The following is a 23987-nucleotide window of genomic DNA, read 5'->3' on the forward strand; positions in this document are numbered from 1 at the left end:
AAGTAGTACGTGCTTCCGAATAAACATAGTTATGTCGCCTTAAACATGAAGTAAGTAATTAACCGTGTAACTTTTTGCTTCATCTGATGGTAATAATCATGTTGATATTTAGCATATCGCTGTTTCACCTCCGTCCAGGGAAAACTTCTTCTTGCTGTCTTCACCCGGATAAGAAAAATTGATTGAACAATTTTAGTGTGATTCCGCTTTAGTATTTTTAAGTATTTTTGAGGAAATTGCCATAAAATATAAATCAAAAAAAATTTATAACTTATTTCAGTTACCTAATTATAAATGTACACAGTTCTCTATAATTTAGGTATTTGTAGATGATGATGTAAATTGACTTCCCAACCATAAGTTTCTTAACATACATAACACATGATTCAGCCATACAAAAGCACCTAAGCTAAGAGAATGGCAATGTAGCTACATTTTCATTGCTCTCTATAAATCAGAAGGCATTAAAAACTTATAGCTTTAGCGTTAGTGGTGGACTTCCCATGAGAACCGAGGGCCTAACCCTGTGGTATCATTGGCTTTTCCTATGGATTTGGATTTCCATCTAGAAATGATAACTTAATTAGGAAATATGTACCTAAAAAAGATACTAGCACATCATTTGCAAGTTTTAATGGTAATCTCACTTTAACTTGTTGCTCGATGTCATGGATTTGTCATATCTATAGGTAATATAATAAGAAACAGTTCGAAAAGTGATTTTAATAACCTTCCCCATAGCGACCGGCTCCGGCCGGTGCGGTGGTGGCACGGTGTAGCGTGCTTCATCTTTTAAGTACCCAACTTTCAAAGAGCAGTCAAAATGACATCATAAAAAACCTTCCGTTTACTTTCGCTTCTTTATAAAACAAACCAAAACTGTGCAAATGACTTTAATCTGTATAATCTAAGATTATGAACAATTTAATCCGGTTCGATATACGGTCTCTTTCTGAATCGACTCATCCAATATGTTTTACGCTGATGATCTCAGCAGGGGTAGGTACTAGGTAGGTAACAATACTGTTATCTCTTAACAGGAAAAAAACAAGAAGACAAGGGCATTGTTAAGCCGCAAAACGATTATCAAAGGATCAGATAGCTGCTAGAAACTACCTAAAGGTGTATTGCATGTTATTAAACTCTTTATCGTGGCTAATTTACTGATCAGAAGATTCATTGCGTAATTTTATTAGGACACTCGCACGCAAATACAATGTTAAGAGTGTGCAAAAGGCAGGCAGTTCTTTCTCTGTAACTTAACTGCTAATCGTAGAAAATACTTAAAAAACATATATAGTTTTATTAATAGAATTCAACATTTTTCTATACGTCCTTAGATACTACCGTACCGTACTACCTTATACAAGATTACAAGATTTAATAACTTAAGTAAATACAGTATTACTTAAATATTAATTTTAGTCATCCAAAAATTTATCTAAAATCTTCTATCTAGGCAGAAACAGTTTGTATAGGTTGGACTCCGATCCTCTCAGCCATCACACGCATAGCTTCAATTTGTTTCTCTGGATAGTTGATGGTCCCTTTAGCTAATGTCGTCTTGCCAATCTTGTCTTCCTTATCTCCCGGAGCTAATACAGGCAGTGCAGGGTCCACCTGAAAAGGAAGTTAAAAAATACTCTAAAAAGACCAAATTACACTTATACTGAAAGGTTCGTGATGTCATTGATGAATTCCGACCAGGTTATCATATTCGTTCAAGGACTACATGCAAAATAATTCTGGATTAACTCATAAATAGGTAGTAATACCAGCAATTAGTCTCTTTTCTAAACTTCTAGTGTCAGGACACAAAAAATATATAGTTAGATAACGTAAACATTTACGATATTTAAATATATTTCCCAATGAAGATCCCATTGTTTTGTTACGGTCATTAACAACTTCAATTACAAATACAAAGGGTGATGATGATGATAAACATACCGGTTCCAAACTCCTATATGTGTTAAGACAATCAGCGACCCTCTCCGCAAACCCTGGAGCGAAGCATTCAGGGTCTATCGCTGCAAAGCACTGCCCCAAGTCTGGAGGTCCTTGGGTGCTGGTCAACTCCCAACCACGGATGTTGTGCGTAGATTTTGACCCTATAACGTGGAATCAACATTAGAAGAAGAACAAGTGTCTACAAACAATTCTTCAACGTCGACCAAACGAATAACAACAATATAATGACCATATTATTATTTATTATTAATCACCAATAGCTACCTGCGTATCTCTTCTTCTTACCCAGATTCCATTTATGATAAAACAATAAAATTGGACAGCTTCTCAGCATTGATACCTGATAATCCACTGCAGAACATCTCCACCATAGCACTGAGGGCATATCCTTTGTATCCACTAGTCTTTTCTTCTCCACCCAGAGGCATCAAACGACCCGTACTGAACGCCTGAAGAAATAAGAAGAAATTACCCTTCCGACCGCCGTATGTACCTCCATCCAGAGGAAAGTACTCCCTTCATCCCGATAAAAATAAAGAGTCAGGTACTTTCCCATTTAAAAATAATGTCAGTGAGGTCATTGCCATAAACCTTGACTTTGACTTTGATATTAATTGACTTTTCAATCTTAAATTGTTTCATAATATCCCATAAAAAACACCTAAGCTATAAATAAAAGCTGGCTAACCCTAAGATTGCACTTAATAAATGAGTAGGCATGAAAAACTTACAGCCTTAGCATCAGTGGTGGTCTTCCCATCAGGACCGAGGGCCCAACCCTGCGGTATTGGCTCTTCCTTATGGATTTGAACTTCAATCTGGAAATTATTATCTTATTAGGACATTAGCACATAATGTATGAGTGAGAATCCTGATAATTTGACTTTTATATGTTTGATAATAAATAACATAATATTATCAGTATTGCCGTACCTATAGATAATAAATATAAGATCCGGTAAGAGAGTTATTAGATCTATATACGTCCAGAAATTATTCGTGCTATGACCAAGCACAGGGGATTTTCCCATATTCAGCTCACTGGCATGCATGTTGGTGAGATGATTATGATTATGTGGCTATAATTACCTTCCCCATAGCAACTGTGGTAGTGGCCATATCGACCACGAGCTTGTCGCCGCCAGTAGCCGGGGCTGCCATTGCTATAGGATTTGTACCCAACGCCCTCTGAAAATTTTAAGATTTATTATAGTAGGCAGTTTGTTAAACCAGGAACTGGAACTCATAAAAAGACATTGTAGGTATATAAGCTACGAATAACAAATCAAGAATACATTATCCATAGTAGGTATATAAATGTGAGGCTGAAGTTCTCTTATTTCAACATTTAAAAATTCTAACGTCTGGAAGAGTTAAATCAATTTTTAGGTACACCAGGTAAAAACGATATATAAACTCTTTACTTGCAGTGAAATAACTTACTTGTTTCGACCTAGTAGGAACCATGATAGGCGATGAATTAGTGAATGCCATGCCTATTAGCCCCTCACGTTCCGCCTTCAGAGCCCAGTAGCCTGCCATGCCGAAGTGGTTGCTTCCTGGATATCATGACAAAAGTTGGCAACAGACACCTTCAATACCTCAGAATCAAGATTAGAGTACCTATTTAACATTATGAGTTGCAATAAATATACCCTGGCTATCTTAAAAGAATGTATCTATTGACAGAATTTTTAGATTATCTATATTCTTAGAAGATTATTCCGGGTTCTTCCTGGCAACATTTTATGATCGTTCTAAAAAACCATCTATATAGATTTAAAAGAAAGGCGTGTTAGTTACACTACTTATAATTCAAGCAAGGCTGATCCATCTAAGCTAAAAATTATAGAGAGGAAGCTGCTTAGACCCGGGAGAAGGTCATAGAATAGTTTTTGTCACCATCTGGCTACTGGAAGCAGCTCTCGGAGCGCGAGGAAAACCCATAGCGGAAGATAATTCTGAATAAAAATGGATCGTAACAAACTCACGTTTAGTAGAAACCCATCCGACTCCACAATCCTTAGCTTTCCTGATGGCTACGTCCATACAGAAGTTGCCGACGGTAGCCCCGAGAGCATTATGTCCGTCTACCCAGGCCGTCGCTCCTGACTCCTTAAGAACTTCAGGCTTGGCTGTAGGTACACACGCCCCGGATTGGCAGTCGTTTATGTAGAATTCTGTACAAAAATATAAGTAGTATATTAGTAGTCATATGTAGTGTATCAAATTCAAAAGGTGTACTTAGGTACTGCATTTTATAAAACATTTAATGGTGGCTAATTTCGTGAGCAGAAGAGTCTTCTGCTCACGCAAGAGATGTATTTTTGTCGCCAAACCATCAAAAATTTCGAAACTAGTTTCACGAAATTCCTCAAATATTCCCAAACTTACCAAGTCTATTCAAGCCATGGCTGTAATGTCCCACAGTGTCTGCGTGCATCAGCAGGTCAGCGTGGGCCTTCGCTTCCGACTCCGGAGTCCCAACTGCCTTCAGGCTGTCCTCCATGAACCGGCGCACCTCTTCTAACTTTACCTCTGGCATGGCTGTGTCTATGGCACCATTTGGAAAAAAAAGTTATAGAACACCAAGAAGTCAATATACCAAAATCAATTAACATACATACTACTACGTACTGGAGTACTTCAACGAATGTGGGATATATTTAACAAATTACAACTATGTCGGGAAAACTGGCTAGAACTGTATTATTTGAAACTAATATGTGTGAGCAAATATGAAGATAATAATGATATGATGAGTAAATGAGAAAATGTGAAGCAGTATTAAGAGCGCGTTTGTAAGATGCTAATGTTGTTGACGACTGAACAATATTAATGTATGTCTTGTGAAGAAAGTTCCCAGTAATGTAGAGCTGCTACTGAGGTTTGTATGTGGTTGATAGAAAGTGCGAGTAAATATAGGGTGTTAGTTAAACTTCCCAAAAGCACATCAAAGGAAGAGCTTGTTACCAAAACTTTTCCTTAACAACACAAAATAAATAATAACTTAATCTATCTAATTATTGCTTTATTGTTTATGATGACATTCTATCATATCATTAATAATGATTATCATCCATTACCGTAGGTAAGTGTAAGTCGCCATATAAATAAAAACTTTTTAAGTCAATTCATATATCTTATATCGAATGGCTGGACCAATTTGGTTAATTTTGGTTCTGAAATGTTCGTAGATGTCCAGAGGAGGTTTAAACGATACGAAGTTTGTTGGGTCAACTAGTAGGTAGGTAAAATAAATCTTGCTAAGTTTTCAATATTTGTTGATGTCTCTTTTAATACTACAGTATCACATTTATGAAAAAAACACTCACTTCAGGTTCGTTTTAACAACACCTTTTACACTTATAGTAGACTACGGTATCAAATTTCTTTAACACAAGACGCTAGCCACTGAACTATAGAATAGGGAAAACGCACCGTTTTATATTGTATCAAGAAAATAAACAAAAAATAACACAAATCTTCTGCACTGAACCGCAAAATTATTGGAAAAAACTTTGCACAGAAAGCTTACATTGATTGGGAAATAATTGAGTTTTCTAACCTACGCATTGTGTGTCGACCTCGACATTTTGGTGAAATACGAGGAAATCAATCAACATCAAGTACGTAATAGGTAAAACTTTTTTTGGAGTATTGTCGGGAAAATGAGGCAAAGTTATCCGGAATCAATTTGACCGTTCACTCTCCGAATTTTTGAAAAATCACCTGAATAGTGGGGTATATATGTTTTTCTTTTTTGCGAAAAGCTGTAATGATCAATGGGAAATAACCTCTAGTTGATGTTTGAACTGAGTTTCAGCAGAATTTTGTAGATGCTCAGATTTTAGTAGAATTTGGTATTGGTAATATAAGGACGCGATTTTTCACTGATTGAACGCCGAAGGAAAACATCTCGAGTAAACTTGGACTATAAAGTCTGAAGTCACCAACTCGCATATAGCAAACGAGGTGATTAACGCTCAATTCTTTTCTGTATGAGAGGAGGTCTATGCCCAGCAGTGGGACGATAAAAAGGCTGATGATGATGAATATAACGAGGTACGGTACTTTAATAAACTGTTAATGTATTTGCTGTTAATTTTACCTTTTTACAAGTTATAACCGAGAAATATAACTGATATTAAGACGAGCACTACACAAACGTATAAACAATAAACTGACAGTTATCTGAATACAGTTTACTCAAAACGGTATCTATGTAAAAACAGTGATAATTATACACTAATTATAATAGTTACGCTTTTCAGTACATAATAACACATTTGGCCAAAATCAACGACCCAGCTCATAAGGTTAAAATCTCCTGTTACATATCATACATTTATAGAAAAATCTCAACGAAAGTCGAAACATAAAAACGTAATTAGGAACAAATCATAGCATATGTATCTTGTTACAGTTATCTCACATACTTATCATTAATATAATTATGTAGGTTAGGTATACAATACACAATTGCGCATTGTTTTATTATATGGAAATAGCCTGAAATTGCCTTTTCTTTCAGTGTAATTTACCTATCTCTTGTAAGTAAAGTAAGCTACTTTTTTCCAACCCGGCCGAACCTATCTTTAGACGTCAGACTAACAAATGTTTACTTACAATTCATAAAGATTAATCTGTACTTCATATTTTGTTTACGATTCCGCTGAAACATCTTTTAAAATTAAAGAGCTTCCAAGAATTTTTTTACATAGTGAAAAATTACAAAAACATAGGTATATTAATAAACAGATTTTATCGGTTACTTTTAATATGAACTTTCATGGAAAAAGTTAATTATGCATCGTTTCTTTTACGAAAATTTTGTAATAATTTAGAGCGAGCTTGTAATAATTTTTATGACTATCTTAACGATGATTCAAAGTCCAATCAATCAATTTTAAAAAACAAAATAACAGCTGGTACTGTAGAATCAAGAAGGAATCCCGTTATCAAAGAAACAGATGTAACCTTGACAGTTTCCAGTCAAGGTGAATGTCGATATAGGTACTGTGAATAGTAACTAGAGAAACTATGAATGCTCGAACTTGGCGGACACACTGCCGTGTGTCTAGATCTACGTGACAATAAGATCGTACGCAGATAATTAGCATAAAATGATAGTACGTTGACTTTGTTGTACATTATTTTTGTTCTAGAATGTTGAAACGTCATTAAAATTTAAGAAATAATCACTACATAGGTAGTATAAAACAAAGTCGCTTTTTCTGTCCCTATGTCCCTTTGTACGCTTAAATCTTCAAAACTACGCAACTGATTTTCATGCGGTTTTTTTATAGATAGAGTGATTAAAGGGGAACGTTTATATGTATAATAACATACATTAAATAGTGTCTAATAAAATTATTAATTATTATACATTAAATAATCCTATTATCCCGTGCGAAGCCGGAGCGGATCGCTAGTAGTAGGTATATAAGATGATATTTTCCTCAAACGTAGAGATAGCAATAAAGCACATGCAAGCAACATCTCAGGATTGCAGCTTCATAGGACCTTAATCTTTTCACGTTTCGATTACGACATGCATTTTCTCGGTTTCTCACCCTAGCTTAAAAAGTTTGGATATGTTAAATATAACTCATCCTAGCAAAGACTGTCTACATGCTAAGTAGCATGCAAGTCTGTCTGGATTAAGTCATTGATTTTATCATCATCAGATTAAATGAGTTGCTTCACTTATCTTAAATGTATTCGTCAATACTTCAATTTTTAATCGTACCTACCACTTTTATTTTTAGTGTTGATGAATTAGGTACATCATCAGCCTATCGCAGTCCACTGCTGGACATAGGCCTCTCCAAGTGCACGCCACTGAGATAGATTTTCGGCTACTCGCATCCAGCTCCTGCCAGCCGTCTTGCGCAAGTCATCACTCCACCGTGCCTGAGGACGTCCTACACTACGCTTGCCGAGGCGTGGTCTCCACTCTAGAACTCGTTTACCCCAACGGTTATCGGTTCTTCGGCTAATATGGCCAGCCCACTGCCACTTCAGCTTGCTGATTCGGTGGGCTATGTCGATGACCTTGGTTCTCTGACGGATTACCTCATTTCTGATGCGATCCCTCAGAGAAATGCCAAGCATAGCCCTTTCCATAGCCCGCTGAGCGACTTTAAACTTGTGGACCAGCCGTACCGTCAGTGTCCACGTTTCGGCTCCGTAAGTCATGACAGGTAGGACGCACTGATTGAAGACTTTCGTCTTTAGGCACTGTGGGATCGACGATGTTAGGACTCGACGTAGCTTCCCAAATGCAGCCCAACCCAACTGAATTCTCCTATTCACCTCGTCCTCAAAGTTGTTTCTACCTAACTGCAATGTCTGCCCGAGGTATACATATTTCCGAACAACTTCGAGAACGGCGCCGTGTATCGCAATCGGTTCCGGTAGAACATGTTCATTGAACATGACCTTGGTTTTGTCCAAGTTCATCCGTAGGCCGATGCGTAGAGAAGATTCAGCCAGGTCGTTCAGCATTTGTTGTAGGTCCTGCAGCGTTTCTGCCATGATGACGATATCGTCAGCAAATCGCAAGTGAGAGATGTGTTCGCCATTGATGTTGATGCCACGTCCTTTCCAGTTCAGCGTCTTGAACATATCCTCCATTGCATTAGTGAACAGTTTCGGGGAAATAACATCCCCTTGTCTCACTCCTCGATGCAACGGTATGGGCCTTGTTTGCTGATTTTGTACTTGGACGGACATTGTAGCGGCTTCGTAGAGACATCTCATCACTTGGATGTATCGCCAATCTACTTGACAACGCTGCAGGGACTCCAGAACAGACCAGATTTCAACCGAGTCAAAGGCCTTCTCATAGTCCACAAATGCTAGACACAGGGGCTGATTATACTCTTCGGTCTTCTGTATAATCTGCCGCACTGTGTGGATGTGGTCTATGGTGCCGTATCCGCTCGAAACCCAGCCTGCTCCGGTGGTTGGAATTCGTCGAGTCTTCGCGCAAGTCGGTTCGTGATCACTCTTGAGAACAGCTTATATACGTGGCTTAGGAGGAAATGGGTCGATAGTTCTTCAGCTGGGTTTTGTCTCCCTTTTTGAAGAACAGGACGACAACACTCCTACTCCACGCCTCTGGAGTTCTCCCTTCAAACAGGACGGCATTAAAAAGCTTCTGGAGCTCCCCCAGTACGGGCTTTCCTCCTGCTTTTAATAGCTCTGTTGTAATGCCATCCTCGCCAGGGGCTTTTCCATTTTTGAGCTGTCTCAGAGCGATCTCGATTTCGCCACTGCTGACTTCTGGCAGGTCTTCGGTGAAATGGCGCGTTAATGTGGCTCTAGAATCCTCATTTCCGGGATCAGGTCGAGATGCATGCGATGCGTATAACCGGCCATAGAAATTTTCCACTTCCGAAAGGACTGCCGGCACCGAAGAAACGACTTCTCCACTTGTTGTGGTCAGCTTCGTCAAGTGGCTTCTTCCAAGAGATTGTACAAACACCTTTGACCCCCGATTCAGCTCAATTGCTCTTTCAATGTCAAGAGTATTGGAGCACCGGAGGTCGCGTCGTACGTGCTTGTTGATCTCTTGGTTTAGAGCCCGCTTAGCTGACGAAGTGACAGGCGGGTTTTCACGTCGTCTCTTCATAAGCCCTAATGTCTCTTCCGAAAGCTTTGATTTCTTGCCCTTACGCTGCATGTTACAGAATCTCGAACCTTCCTCCTGAGGATCCGAACCACATATTCGTGGTTCTGGTTAACGTCTGTTGTGGTTTCCACGGCGGCAAATCGGTTCTCCAAATTTGACTGGAACGTTTCAGATCCTGTCATGGTTTGGAGCAGTGTTGGTCGGAGCCTGGCCTTCATCAGACGGAAACGTTCAGCCTTGAAGTTAATATTCAGAGAGCCTCGGACAAGTCGGTGATCGCTACCGGTATTAAACCTATTGATCACGGAGACGTCTCTGAATATGTGCTTCTTGTTCGTCATGATGAAGTCAATCTCATTTTAGTCATAGTGTCGGGGCTTTGCCACGTCCACTTCCTTTGGGGCTGCTTTTGAAAAAGAGTTCATCAAAAGAGCCCCTCACGTTCGAGGAAGTTGACGAGCATTTGCCCCTATGATTCCTGCTTCCAAATCCATGGGATCCTACTGCCGATTCGCCGCAAATCTGTACTCCCACTTTAGCGTTAAAGTCCCCCATGACAACGGTGTAATGGGTCTTTGTAGTGAAGTGGAGGGCCCTTGATATATCATCAAACATATCCTCCACTTCATCGTCTGAATGTGTCGAGGTCGGTGCGTACACTTGCACTACCTTGAGGCTATACCTGTTGGTGAGCTTTAAGATAAGGTACGCTACCCTGTTCGACACACTAGACACCTCCACAACGTTATCAGCTAGGGACTTATTAACCAGAAACCCAACGCCACCTTGGGATTGTTGGTCTCCCTCTCGGAAGTACATTAGGTGACCTGATTCGAGGGTTATGGTGTCCTCCCCCTCTCTTCGAACTTCACATAACCCTAATATGTGCCACCTAATCTTCCCAAGTTCCACCTCGAGTTGCGCCAGATGCGAGTCAAGCCGTAGCGTGCGGCCATTGTACGTCGCAAGAGTCAGTTGTGTTTGGTGGCCTCCCGTAACCCGGAGATTCTTCGCACCCCCTGTCCCACCGTAACCACGGTCGCCACCGTGACCAGAAATAGCGGGACTGCCGGGAACTAGGGGCCGTGGCTTTTTTGTGCTGCTCATAGAGGTATTTAGCCTACTGCTATCACGCTGGCCAGACGGGTTGATAGAGGGTTTTTTCCGAGTTTTCCTTCTCTTGCACTGGTGTTTGGTGCATTTTATACTCCATTAGTCGACTTTTACGACACCCACTGGAAGAAGGGGTAGCGACATATGTATTCTTAAGCCGTCGCTACACGGCAGGTATTTAGTACTTAGGTATTTAGTACTTACTTAGGAATTAGGTACGCATATACCTATTTCCTCTTAAAAATTTTCCGAAAAATAATAAAAAATTTACATAGTTACTAGAAGTACTTTTTTTATTGCTCGCAGTCCCATAAATACACTAAGCTACAAGAAGTAGGTAGGTAATAGATTTATTACCTAGGTACAAATTTTAAATAATACATCTAAAGCTTTTGCTATTAATTTACCCAGTTATAGCCTACCTACTCTATCACCAGAAACACCAGACCATTACCTTCATAATATTTCCTTAATTGCTTACCACATTACAGGAGAGAACAAGTAGAACAGATAAGGAAAATAATCCGTTGAAATACATAACAGGTACCACTATAATGACCAAGTAGGTATTATATTTACGTACCTACTCCTATACCAGCGGTTCCCAAATGGGGTTCCGCGGAACCCTGAGGTTCCATGACAGGCCCTCAGGGGTTCCGCGGAAAATTCAAGATTTTCATATTTCATTTTCAATTAAATTGTTTTAAATATTGCATTCCAAAATTCCATTTAGGCATCATGTAGGTGGGTACCACTCGGGAGTGTAAGTCTCGTACTTTCGCGACAAGTGGCGGGGGAAGGGCACGGCAGCAGATAATTTAATTCCGTTTTTTACAAATTGTAGATTAACTTAATACCTCCAGGTCTTCGGCAATCGACAAAAGTATGTAGCGAGTCGGCCAAAAATCACCGCATTTTTTTTGGGCTTATTTCTATTATTATACGTTTTCATACATTTGACAGGACGGGAAATGACACGGTTTACGAGTATTTCCAGTGGCTATTTTTACCATGGATCAAAGTGTGACATTATTTCCAATTTTTGCGCCTTCGCGAATCGGAAAATTTCGCGCTCGCTTCGCTCGCGACTCCATGTTACGGGTGATGCTTTATGTTCGTTTTTGCTCAAGTATCCAACACCGAAAATTTTTGCGCTCTTCCGTCGAGGTTTCCTTTGATGTTTATTTTTTATTCCTCTGGTTCAGAAAAAGCAATAGCGCTTTCTTTGCTAGCTGCTTATTCATTTGCATTGCTTTTTTGCGTGGATATTGTACTTTTTGAGAATTTATTAATTTACAGTGGTTTTGTTTATTTTGAGTAGGTACTTAAACTAAAAAAAATTCGCGCTCGCTTCGCTCGTGATACTAGCTACCACTGAATGTCTTTCAATGCTGGCGGGTGCTTGGAACTTCTTTTTTTAGTTAAAAAAAATTGCGCTCGCTCGCCTCGCACCTGTACAAACCCAATCTATTTCTTTTTGCATTTACTTTGTCAGTCTACAAACTGAAAACTATTCATATAATACACAAAGTCAAGGGCGGCTAAATTGTTTTCTGGCCCGTGTGGCAGATAGCCATGATACGCCTGAGTATACTGAATATGTCTCCAACCATATAACCATTTGGTGCGCTACCACACGCCACGAGCCTTACCTAAGTGTATTTACGTCTTACTTAAGCTAAGGTTCCGCCGAAAAATTGTGAAACGAAAAGGGTTCCGAAGCCAAAAGAATTCGGGAACCGCTGTCCTATACTATGACCCATGTCATTTTGTCTACGGTGTCACTGTACACTCACTAACTTGCTTTAAGCCTGTAGTAGTTATTATAGGTATAGCAAATTCTATTTATTAACTCTAGAATTTCTTTTGCGTTCTATTAAAACCAAAGTGTATTTTTCCTGTAAAGAAAAAAATATTACACGTACCTATAGAACATCAATTTGCAAAATTATTAATTGTTTTAGACGCACCTTCTTATTGTGTTAGCAAATTAATTTAAGTTTCATAATATTAATAAACTGTCTTTTTTCTTTGTGTATAAAGAATAATAATAATTTAATTTAACTAATAAGTTAGTGTTTGAAGGCTAAGGAGACTGAATGAGACTGAATGAATATTTTCCTTTTAACTATTTTTCTTTCATCCCCGCTTTTCCGTTCTTGACTTGTTAATATAAGAGATAAATTGTAGTAATATTACCATCTCTGTCAAAGGAAACCCAACAACACTTAAAATGATTACAATAAATTAAAATCATGTTCAAACAGAACTAGAGTTTACCAAAAAGTCCACATCAAACTAAACGCAGTAGGAAAGCTAACAAAAATAAATTCTTTTTTAAGTTTCGTATCATCGTGAATCTAAAAAGTTGCGTTTTAATAATCAATTAACTCTTTGGTCAGGCCACAGTAGACTCAGAGATGAGCAATAATATTTACAAAAATATAGCCACGGTTTCCTGGAACATCATACCCCATACATGCACTTATAAACGTACGCCAATTTTATTAATAGTATAAATACCTAATTCTCTTTGCAAACATTATCTAACCTAACAACCGGCTTCTTAAATCAGTTTACCGGCCCGTGTCGTCGCGAGCGCACGTATTTATAACCTGTGTGTGTAACACTTGATTTAAAACGCGATTAAACCAAAAACAATACATAAAACAGGTTTATTTCGAAGAAGGGCGCCTCTTTAGTTATGTAAGTATGCTAATTTTACTCTATCGATTGACAAATAGGTTATGAGGGCGTGTTTTGTTTGTAAATATTAGATATACAGATACTTACACACACATGTACCTATGGAGGTATATTATCAGTGTTGTCATAATAATATTGGGTGATTGGGGACGGGCCTCGTTTCATAACAAGGGACCCAATTCTTGTTGCTGTTAAAGAATTAAAACAGTTAACAGAGTTCTTCGGCGTCAATTAGCAGACGATTATTTAAGTAAACAGCTCAGTTATGCGTCATAGTCTTTATTTCAAAGTGCTTAAGTTTCATATTGACAGAATCTTTTTTGCGTTTGTTTCTGGAGTCAACGACATGTCTGTCGTGCGTTTGTTTTTCTGTGAAAAGTAAAGTATTTAATACATAACTCAGTCTGCAGAATTCTGCTTGCTTTAGCAATAAATAGCCTGCCTATAAAAACAGTCTGTCATTTTTGTGTACTCTATAGGATAAACATGCAAAAACCTATGCATTATGCATCGCGTGATTTAGTGGGATTTAATGGCTTTCATATTGATTTTCCAGCCTGTACCACTAATGCTTTGAACCTTGAATTTGGTTGACGTCAACCATAACGTAATAATGATTCTTATTTCTGCAGTTACAGCAATAAAATGCACGCAGTGTTTTATTATGGCTAAACGCCATCACAATTACTTAAAAATCTATATGAATTCAAAACTAAATTGTGCATAGCAAGAACACATATTACAAACCTTGACCTAAAATCAGAATAATACAATAAACTTATAAATAAATTAGCCATTTACATATAAAGGAAGGAAAAACTGTAAAAATCTCGTACCAAAAATATAGGGAAACATGTATATTAGGTACTTACTTGCCGCACAAAATTGATGATGTCAAAAACAATTGAATCGAACTTCGGAATTCCAATGAATTTAAAAAAAATGCGTCATAGAGGAAAGACCGTATTTTGCAGCGGTCATATGGCGCGCAAGATCAATTTATGCAATTTAGATTGAGTAATTCTGCGAAACACAAAGTACATCCACAAAAATAAAACTGCGCTTTTGAAGTCGGATACCATTTTCCTCATTAAGTTTTCCTCTGAAACTGATCTAGCAAACCTCTTCTCTCATTAGGTACCTATCTCCGTACATTTTATACTCATAAATAATATTGCGCTTTTGAATTCGGATAAAATTTTCCTCATTAAGTTTTCCTCTGAAACTTATCTTATAAACTCTTATCATTCATTAGGCATCTCCTTTTATGCTTACCTACGAACCATAAATGTATAAAAACCACATACAAATAAATGTTGATGATTTAAATTGTATGTTTCTGTTACTCCATCAAAGTACGATTTGCTGAATATGTAGTTTTCCTCTTTTCAGAGACCTATTATTCTTTATGGTTTTAACGAAACATATCCTCATTCGTTTGAATATCGTCTCTCTGTTAAAATTTTTCGTAACGTTTTAAACATACTAACTATGTACATACATATGTATGTAACTGTAGAGATAACGTTAACCTGTACTACGCTCTAATTAGGTACTGGTCCCCGTAAATGAAGAGATACAAATAGTACCTAAGTTAACTTTTCGCTAAAGTCACAGTCACACTGTCCTTGGATAAGTTTAACTTTTCGCAAGAACATAAACCAGCATTCGGCATCAATCCTGTAGCATTTTCTTTCTTTTCTTCAAATGCCTTTATATTCAGGCTGCATTGGCCCATAGATATATACTTTACTTACCTTAAATACTAACAACATACATAATCTATTATACAAAATTGACACCTAAAGCACGAGGTGTTCTCGCTTGATTGACTTGAAGAGAAAATAATGAAGAATTCGAATTTATTTATTTGCTTGAAGACATAATTGCGATCCCCTCGCATACCTATAATTTACTTATGTACTCTTACATCCTTGTAACAGCTTACATTTATATTGTTTTATAATATGACGTAATTGAATGGATTGTTGTGTTCGCGACTTATCTCTTAATACAAACAAACTGATAAAAGAAATGATTTTGTCAATATTGTTTGGCTTAATGACTGATAAAGCTAAAAAATGATATCTCCCAATTACGAAAGTTGTTACCAACTAGTGATTGCACTGGTGAATCCTGAAGTGTACTTAAAAGTCTCTCGCTAGCAAAACAAGCAATCTCCGGGATTCTAATTTAAATCGCAAAAAAACTTTCATTCATGACCTACTGGAAAATGATGATGATTATATTGAAAATGCGTCTATACCTACTTGTAATTTCAGCAAATGGGTAAAGTGGCAACATCAGAAGCCCTGAGGTTCATGACGGACTGTCTGAAGGCAGTTGGGGCAGCGGCCAGGGCAGCTGAACAGCAAGCCGAGCTACTCATCCAGGCTGACAGGTTCGGTCATCCCAGTCATGGCCTTAATAGGCTAGGTGAGTACAATGCAGTCTTAATAAACTTGAGAAGAAGCTCAATCCTTACCTGTGTGATCAGACCTGTACCCAGTGGCAAGAGTGTAAATAGGTCCATAACCAGAAAGATTTTTAGGCCCCATACAGTTCAGGCTTAACTGATACCTACCAAAAAAAACCGGCCAATAGTGTGTCCGTGTACCGTTTCTCGTCCGTCACAATAAGTGTCCCCACTTAATGATGGTTGATCCTGTGGTGGAACCTGTCATGCGTGATTTTTTTCGTTCTTTGCCATCCTTGGTTCATAGCTCTCTCAAATACTATCAAACGAAACTCTTGATCCGCTCAATACGAACGTCCACAACATTACAAAATTGTTTAATAATTTCCAGAGATGTATGTAAACGACATCATAAGCGGTGCGTGCCAGCCTAACAACGAGCCAACGGTGCTGAAGGAGACCCAGTCGACAGCATGGGTGGATGCCAACAACGTACTGGGAGCGACTGCCAGCCATTTCGCTATGGACATAGCTATCAAGAAGGCCCAAGAAACCGGAGTAGGGTGGGTCTCTGTAAAAGGTAACAAAACAGAGAAAAATTAATCAGATTTCCTAAAAGTTCAACCACTGTTTCACCTTCTTGTTTCTTAACAATTCATGTATTCGTTTCAGGTTCTAATCACAACGGTATGGCAGGATTTTGGTCTCAAAAAGCAGCCGATAAAGGCATGATAGGCATGGCTTTTACAAACACGTCACCCTTGCTAGCACCTACAAGGAGTAAACAGGTCAGTTACCTACTAGTAAACTATATCCTCACTCAAGAAATGATGTGACCGGAACCGTCTCGCCAGCTAAGTAAAGAAATTGCGAAATGCGCTAGTCATTTTTAACCTCCTTCAACACCAACTGTGACATTGAGTGCCTTTAGAAAACCTATCAAAAATATTTCCCCTTTATTTAGCTAGCCTTTACCCCTTTAATTTACATTTTTTAGCCCTTTAATTTATCGAGCATTATTTTCTCCGTTTTCAGTCGGCGTTGGGCACAAATCCTCTGTCGGTAGTGGCACAAGCATCGCAGGGCGAATCCTTCTACCTCGACATGGCTACCACAGCAGTTGCAGTTGGAAAGGTAAGCGGACAAAACATTGCAACGAAGTACGAAAGTATTTTCATCATCCCCCTGCCCTTATCCCTATTTTATTTGGGATCGGAGCAGCATGTTTTCTCCTTCCATACTCTTCTATCTGCCGTCATCTCACAAGTAACATTCTTTCTTGCCATATCTACTTTCACACAATCCATCCCTCGTTTCTTTGGTCTGCCTCTTCCACTATATCCGTCCATATTCTTACTCATCATCTTTAAAGTATTTTTAAATAAAGTCATGCCAAGCTCTTTCCCTAAGTTAGGGTTCGCTTCCCGTCTACCGGATGCAACTGAGTCGGTGAACCAGAGATTTACACGAGGCGGTCTCCTACATCTGATCTCTTCAATCCAGTTACCCGGGCAACCTGAACCAACAATTTGAAGCTCCTGTTTAAAAAATAAATAATGCTCTCGGATTTCTTTTTCTTGTTGATAGATAATCTAAAAAAAAATAGCTAAGTACCTATACTCCATTGATCGTCCATTGATTGTCCTAGATTGGCATTGCAAATTTTTTTATCAAATAAAAACTTTTAGATTGAGATGCAGCGTCGGAAAGGCGAGCCGTTACCGAGCGGTTGGGCGCAGGGACCTGATGGCAAAGAAACCAAAGATGCTGAACTGGTGAGTTATTAATGTACTGATACTTAGATATATACAGATACATAAAATCTCTTCTGAAGTTAGGTGCAAAGTGTCATCAGTTTTTGATCCAACAAAAATTGTGCTTGATACTATTCGATTCCGATATCCGATTTTGATTTTCAGGGCTTCAAAACAGCATGTCTTATGCCTCTTGGCGGTGGTGAACTGACATCAGGTTACAAAGGATTTGGACTAGCCGCTATGGTTGAGCTGTTCTGTGGAGTATTATCAGGTCAGTACCAACATCAACATTGTACCAATGACATTGATGTCTAGTCGTCTCCGAATAAAGTATTAATTATGATAGCAAATACGAACAAACTTAGATGCTATTTGATGGAGCGTCCAGGTCTGACAACTGCATGATCAAACAAAAATAAGGAACAGCTAAACTATGTACTTGCAAACATAAAGTAAACCTCCATTCTCTTCAAATTTACAGGTGCTAAATATGGCCACCATGTGCGATCGTGGTCCCACGGTGGAGACGGTGGGCCAGCCAACCTGGGTCATTGCTTCGTGGCTGTCAACCCAGAGTGCTTCGCCCCAGGCTTCGGAGACCGTCTCGCTGACTGCATACAACATTGGCGGCAGTTAGAACCTGTGAGCATATTTTTATGTTTTTTAGTCTGGTGCCGTCCTGTATGGATCTACTAAGAAACGACTAGTTTGTCCTACCTTCTCGACAATTTGTACAGGTCACCTCTCAACCGAAGTAACGTATTCGAGAACGCTTACAATCTCTATTCTCCTTACTCCGGGCAGTAGCTACTACTAAAAAGAACTTAGCAGCAAATCAGATACGCAAAAGTATGCCCATGTAAGGCCATGTAGCTGTCCTTTTAAAACCTTTCAACGACTGTAGACGATTTGATCGTTGACCTCACTGCTAGCTTTACTAGACAATGTATAAAACATTTTCACAACTAGCCAGAGTTTTGTTTATTACCAACCGTTAAGATACAGTTATGTACCTCCCAAAAAGAATTGCATCGTCTTCGATCCCCTTAGTATACGCTTAGTAGTTATTTATTTCTTCCTTTTTCTTTTCAGACGGATCCCAACCTGCCAGTGCTGGCTCCAGGAGACAAGGAAAAGAAAGCAGCGGCTTTAGCAGATACTACAGGCTCGGTGTCTTATGTCAAGCAGCAAATAGAGTCCAGTGCTGCACTGGCAAAAAAACTCAACGTTAAGCCAATGGAAGTGTCACTCGATTAGTTTGTGGGACAACTTCATTTATTTTGCTATAGTCTTAGGAGTAGGTAGTGATATCCATGTTCGGTATCACTCTGCTGACGTACAGTTGCCATCGCGCATTCGGAACCTGGAAACTGTCAAAGATGTTAATTATATCAAGGTGCCTTCTAAGTTAAACATAAGTGAAAAATTGTGAAAAATGCCATATTATTTTTTTATATACAGAATATTAAATAAGTATTTACAAAAGGTTGTGTTTTGCAGTTTTCTATTTCGACCTATCATTGATGAATAGTAAGCAAATAATCAATCAACATTTTAAATAAACCTTTACCATCCATCTAGCAACGTGACTGTAGAGAATGCAGTGCGTTATAAAAAGAAAGTGCCTTTAAAATCACTACTAGGGAAAGAAGATTATGAAATAGCATTTAATATATTCCTATTACTTGAACCAGCAATAGCTCTTCTGCAGGGATGTCTCGACTTGCTGAGGCCAGATACCAGTGAACGGGAGCATGATAATCACCTTAAATTCAAACTGCGCAAAGTGAGCGCTAAACTAGCAAACTATGGACAATGGACATTCTCCATTTCAAATAGTTTCATCATAAAGGCTACACTTTCATTTTGACAACTATTTGTCAATACCATTTAATGACTGCTGAAAATCATTATTTTCATTCTATCATAAAACCAAGAAATATTGTAGCTCTATCTCTGAATTACCGAAATTGTTACTAACTAGTGTATAAACTGGTGGTGATCCTCAAAAATATACCTAAATGTCCATCGTTCAATACCAATAACCAATATCAGCTCGGAGATTCAGATCACAAATAAACTTCAATTCGGGACCAGCTACAAAAGGCTTGTTATATACAAAATGCGTCAATACTAGTAATTTCTGCAATCATGGTTAGGGTGGCAACATCAGAAGCTCTCAGGTTCATGACAGACTGTCTGAAGGCGGCTGGAGCAGCCGCGAGGGCCGCTGAACAGCAAGCCGAACTACTCATCCAGGCTGATAAATTCGGTCATCCTAGTCACGGACTTAATAGGTTAGGTGAGTACACTACAGCCTTATTTTCGTAAAACTTGTATGACTCTAACTAAATAGCTCTTGCACCCTTTAGAATACCGTGGTTTAGTTACCACCTACGAAAACAGAGCCCGAAAATTATATACCTCCGAAGGGTACATATGCAAGAGCTTCTCCCTTTTATGCCATCTTTTGTTCATGTTGGTCTCTGCGCGACGATCCCCTAGAATGTTTAATTCGCCCCTAGAAACCGTCTACATTTTTTAAAAATAATTTGCAGAGAAATACGTCAATGACATCATGAGTGGTGCGTGCGAGCCTAACAACGAGCCAACGGTGCTTCAAGAATCTCAGTCGACAGCCTGGGTTGACGCCAGAAATGTACTTGGAGCGACTGCCAGCCACTTTGCTATGGACATAGCCATAGAGAAGGCCGAAGAAACCGGAGTAGGGTGGGTCTCTGTTAAAGGTGACCAAACAGACAGAAAAACTAATTTCCTAAATGTTCAACCTTTGTTTCACCTACCAGTATCTTAACCATCTCTTCATCTTACTCGTTTTAGGTTCTAATCACAACGGTATGGCCGGCTTTTGGTCTCAAAAGGCAGCAGATAGAGGAATGATAGGCATGGCTTTTACAAACACATCGCCTCTGTTAGCACTAACGAGAAGTAAACAGGTCAGTTTCTTCTAGTAAAAAAATGTTATAGATACCTATAGTCGATCCTCTAGCTAGGTCACTGACCTCTATATTTACACACTGGACCGGCTGTTCCGTACGTTTTACAGCAATTTTTTTGTGCCCATTTGAAGCGCCAATATCGTCTAAGCGAGTGTCCACAGAACTAATTTTGACGTATAATTTTAAATGGCTGTGAGAGACGTGTTTGTTCATTGGTTTCACTGTAAAATAATTTTAGTACCACGAACACTCGCTACGTCTAACAGCGCCAAAGTGGCGATTATCAAACGGGCACAAAAGCACGTTGACAACAGCCTGTCCAGTGGTAAATATAGAGGTCAGTGAGCTAGGTCCTCAAGAAGTGTAACTTTCAACATCCCGAGTCAAACCGAGACGCTTGCTAAGTGAAGAAAAAATGCGAAATTCGCTAGTCATTAATTACCCTCCTTCCACACCAATTGAGCCATTGAGTACTTTTAGAGAACCTGTCACAATTTATAGATATTCGAACAAGCCTTATTTTCTCCGTTTTCAGTCGGCGTTGGGTACAAATCCTCTGTCGGTAGTGGCGCATGCGTCAGAAGGCGAGACCTTCTACCTCGACATGGCTACCACAGCAGTTGCTGTTGGAAAGGTAAACAGAGAAAAGGTTATAACAATACACAAAAGTATTTTGGGAATATTTTAATCCCGTTCTAGGTTTACTTTTTCTTGGATATAGATAAAGAAAAATAACTACTTTTATGATTACTTTAAGATACCTACATTATAACTAGTCTAGTTATAATGTAGTTGGTCTAGTTGTCGCAAGTGCGGCTGCTGAGCACGAGGTCTCGGGTTCGATTCCCGAGTCGGGCCGAAATCGCTTTGTGGGTTTTAGAAGACTTTCACAAAGCAGCCCGGAGCCTGGAAGTCGGTGATTGATACACCCGTGCATCGGAGAGCACGTAAATGTCGGTCCTGCGCCTGATCTCTTTCCGGTCGTGTCGGATTGCCGTCCCACCGGGTTATGAGAGTGAAGGAATAGTGAGTGCACCTGTGTCTGCGCAAATGCTTGTGCACTATAATATGTCCTGCGCAGTTGGCTAATCTCCTTACATGAGAACAGCCGCTGTAGCCGATAATCGGCTAGGAGGACATCATAACTGTCGTAAATGTTGTAATGCAGCAATGACTTTTTTAATCGAATAAAATATTCTAGATCGAGATGCAGCGTCGAAAAGGCGAGCCGTTACCGAGTGGCTGGGCACAGGGACCTGACGGCAAAGAAACTACAGACCCTGAACTGGTAAGTTATTGATGGACTGATATTTACAGATTTTTTGATCCAATAAAAATGGTGTTAGGTACCTAACTATTCCGCTTTTGTTTTCCAGGGCTTCAAAACAGCATGTCTAATGCCTCTTGGCGGTGGTGAAATGACATCAGGTTACAAAGGATTTGGACTAGCCGCTATGGTTGAGCTATTCTGTGGAGTATTAGCAGGTTAGCCCTAACATTGTAACAATTAGGTCCATATCTAGTTGACAAAGCAAGATGATACTTAAGGGTATGTCCAGATCTGGAAAGTGCACCGTGCATTTGTCTTAACATTTAGTGGAACAAAAATATGGAAGAACTAAACTAATTGCAAACATAATGAAAACCTCCATTCTCAATTGACAGGTGCAAATTACGGCCACCATGTGCGGTCGTGGTCCCACGGTGCCGACGGTGAACCGGCCAACCTGGGCCACTGCTTCGTGGCTGTCAACCCTGACTGCTTCGCCCCAGGCTTCGGAGACCGTCTCGCTGACTGCATACAACATTGGCGGCAGTTAGAACCTGTGAGCTTATTTTTATGTAGTTCGGTCTCGTGTAGTCCTGTATGAAGTAATTTCGTGTTTGTTCTGCCTTCTCGACACTTTCTTCGGGTCAATTCAGACGTCCCTTTTACCGGAGTAATCATCTCTCCCACCGGAGTAACGCGCGTCTGATTACATGTATTAGAGAAGGCTTGCATCTTACTGCAGAAGTCTTCCACATAGGTACCTATGAAATCTCTATGCTTCTTCCTCTTGGACGATCCCCACTTCTGAAACTAACTTATTAACAAGTAAATTCTTTGTAAGTAGCGCATGTCTGATACATTCAAGAATGTATATGTCGGTGTAAAACATTTGAACCCCTAGACGTATTCTGTCTGCCCGAGCTCCACGGCCTGACACTGCTGAGAGGGAAAAACAAGCAAGCTATGCGGAGTTTTGTTTATTTTAGATACTAGGACCAACAGTTACCTCGCAAAAAGGTTTTCATAATCTTCGATCTCCTGTGTGATTGTTCCTTTTTCTTTTGCTGATTATTCCTTTTTGTTTTTCAGACGGATCCCAACCTGCCAGTGCTGGCTCCAGGAGATAAGGAGAAGCAAGCAGCGGCTTTAGCAGATTCTACAGGTTCGGTCTCGTATCTCAAACAGCAGATAGAGACCAGCGCCGCGCTGGCAAAGAAACTCAACGTGAAGCCAATGGAACTTTGCTCGTTTGTGTGAAAACTTTAACTCATTTTGATTTTCTGAAGTTTTATAACTGTGTTCGGGAGCTCCCTTATGATGTACAGTTGAAAGTGTGATTACATCCTTGCCTTCCCATGTTTGGAACCAAATGTTAATTATTTTATTATGAAGGTGCCTTTATTATTTGATTATGATGAATTTATATTGATTGTTATTTTATATTGATTGTTATTTTGTATTGAGTTTATATTGTTTATTTCAGAATATTAAAATCAATATTTTTACAAAAGCTTTTGTCATTATCTTTTCCAACCCATCATATCATTGGTCCATTAGTTCAAGTAATAAGCAAATAACTAACAACACAGCCAGTTTCCGCCTCCTCGCACGGTTACAAACAATAATGTGAGATAAGTAGGTTTTGCGAAAAAATCCACAGCGACTAGTAATTTTTTTACAATCGCTACAAAGACTGTGGCTGACACCTGAGCGAATTCACAAGCCACATCTCGATGTATCAGTTAATTTAACATTACATACAGTTGTGTATTATAAGCTAATAATTTAATTTTTGACTGCTCTCAAGTCGTTTACATATACAAAACATTTTATATTTTATGTGGTAGATAATATTTTTTGGCCTGGCCTCCCCAAACATGACATTTCAAGATGGCGGTTTGCGTTAGTTCACCAAAGAGCCACATCACTTCAAATAAGCCAAGAAGGTCATGGCTATGAATGGAGGCAAGCGTAGAGGCGTTTTATCTAAAAATATTGACACAATTTGTTTTTGAACATTCAGACCAACAATCACTTCACAAATTCTGAAGATTAGGAGATAGAAATACTGTACTTGAATATTTACACTTAGAATTTCCAAGATCTGCTATATTTTTATAGATTAAGGTTTAATTAAGCAGCCACCGATTTGAAA

At 39.1% G+C, this 23987-nt stretch overlaps 3 protein-coding genes across 5 annotated transcripts; 2 read left to right on the top strand and 1 right to left on the bottom strand.

Moving 5' to 3' along the window:
* Positions 1-1297: 1297 nt before the first annotated feature.
* LOC110371306 ((2R)-3-sulfolactate dehydrogenase (NADP(+))) lies at positions 1298-6213 on the bottom strand. 3 transcript variants are annotated; one of them, XM_049845028.2, is made up of 9 exons: positions 6083-6213; positions 4366-4524; positions 3963-4151; positions 3415-3530; positions 3061-3159; positions 2703-2789; positions 2312-2420; positions 1951-2111; positions 1298-1620 (listed from the first exon to the last, which is right to left on the bottom strand). In XM_049845028.2, exons 2-9 carry the CDS (start codon positions 4514-4516, stop codon positions 1456-1458), a joined length of 1077 nt encoding a protein of 358 aa, XP_049700985.2. In that variant the 5' UTR covers positions 4517-4524; positions 6083-6213; the 3' UTR covers positions 1298-1455. The 3 variants fall into 3 exon arrangements, with proteins under 3 accessions (XP_049700985.2, XP_063894388.1, XP_063894389.1); XM_064038318.1 differs by lacking the exon at positions 6083-6213 and adding an exon at positions 5540-5612; XM_064038319.1 differs by lacking the exon at positions 6083-6213 and adding an exon at positions 5307-5439.
* A 7049-nt stretch (positions 6214-13262) lies between these two features.
* On the top strand, positions 13263-19087 carry LOC110371277 (uncharacterized oxidoreductase YjmC). Its single transcript, XM_064038167.1, has 9 exons — positions 13263-13429; positions 15712-15865; positions 16237-16425; positions 16518-16633; positions 16881-16979; positions 17534-17620; positions 17765-17873; positions 18084-18244; positions 18695-19087. Exons 2-9 carry the CDS (start codon positions 15715-15717, stop codon positions 18857-18859), a joined length of 1077 nt encoding a protein of 358 aa, XP_063894237.1. The 5' UTR covers positions 13263-13429; positions 15712-15714; the 3' UTR covers positions 18860-19087.
* Positions 19088-19484: 397 nt separating this feature from the next.
* LOC110371276 (uncharacterized oxidoreductase YjmC) lies at positions 19485-23340 on the top strand. Its single transcript, XM_021327436.3, has 8 exons — positions 19485-19904; positions 20161-20349; positions 20444-20559; positions 21098-21196; positions 21764-21850; positions 21939-22047; positions 22228-22388; positions 22922-23340. Exons 1-8 carry the CDS (start codon positions 19754-19756, stop codon positions 23087-23089), a joined length of 1080 nt encoding a protein of 359 aa, XP_021183111.2. The 5' UTR covers positions 19485-19753; the 3' UTR covers positions 23090-23340.
* The last annotated feature ends 647 nt before the right edge of the window (positions 23341-23987 follow it).

The sequence above is a fragment of the Helicoverpa armigera genome, chromosome 15 (genome assembly GCF_030705265.1).
Source record: "Helicoverpa armigera isolate CAAS_96S chromosome 15, ASM3070526v1, whole genome shotgun sequence".
Lineage (NCBI taxonomy): Eukaryota > Metazoa > Arthropoda > Insecta > Lepidoptera > Noctuidae > Helicoverpa > Helicoverpa armigera.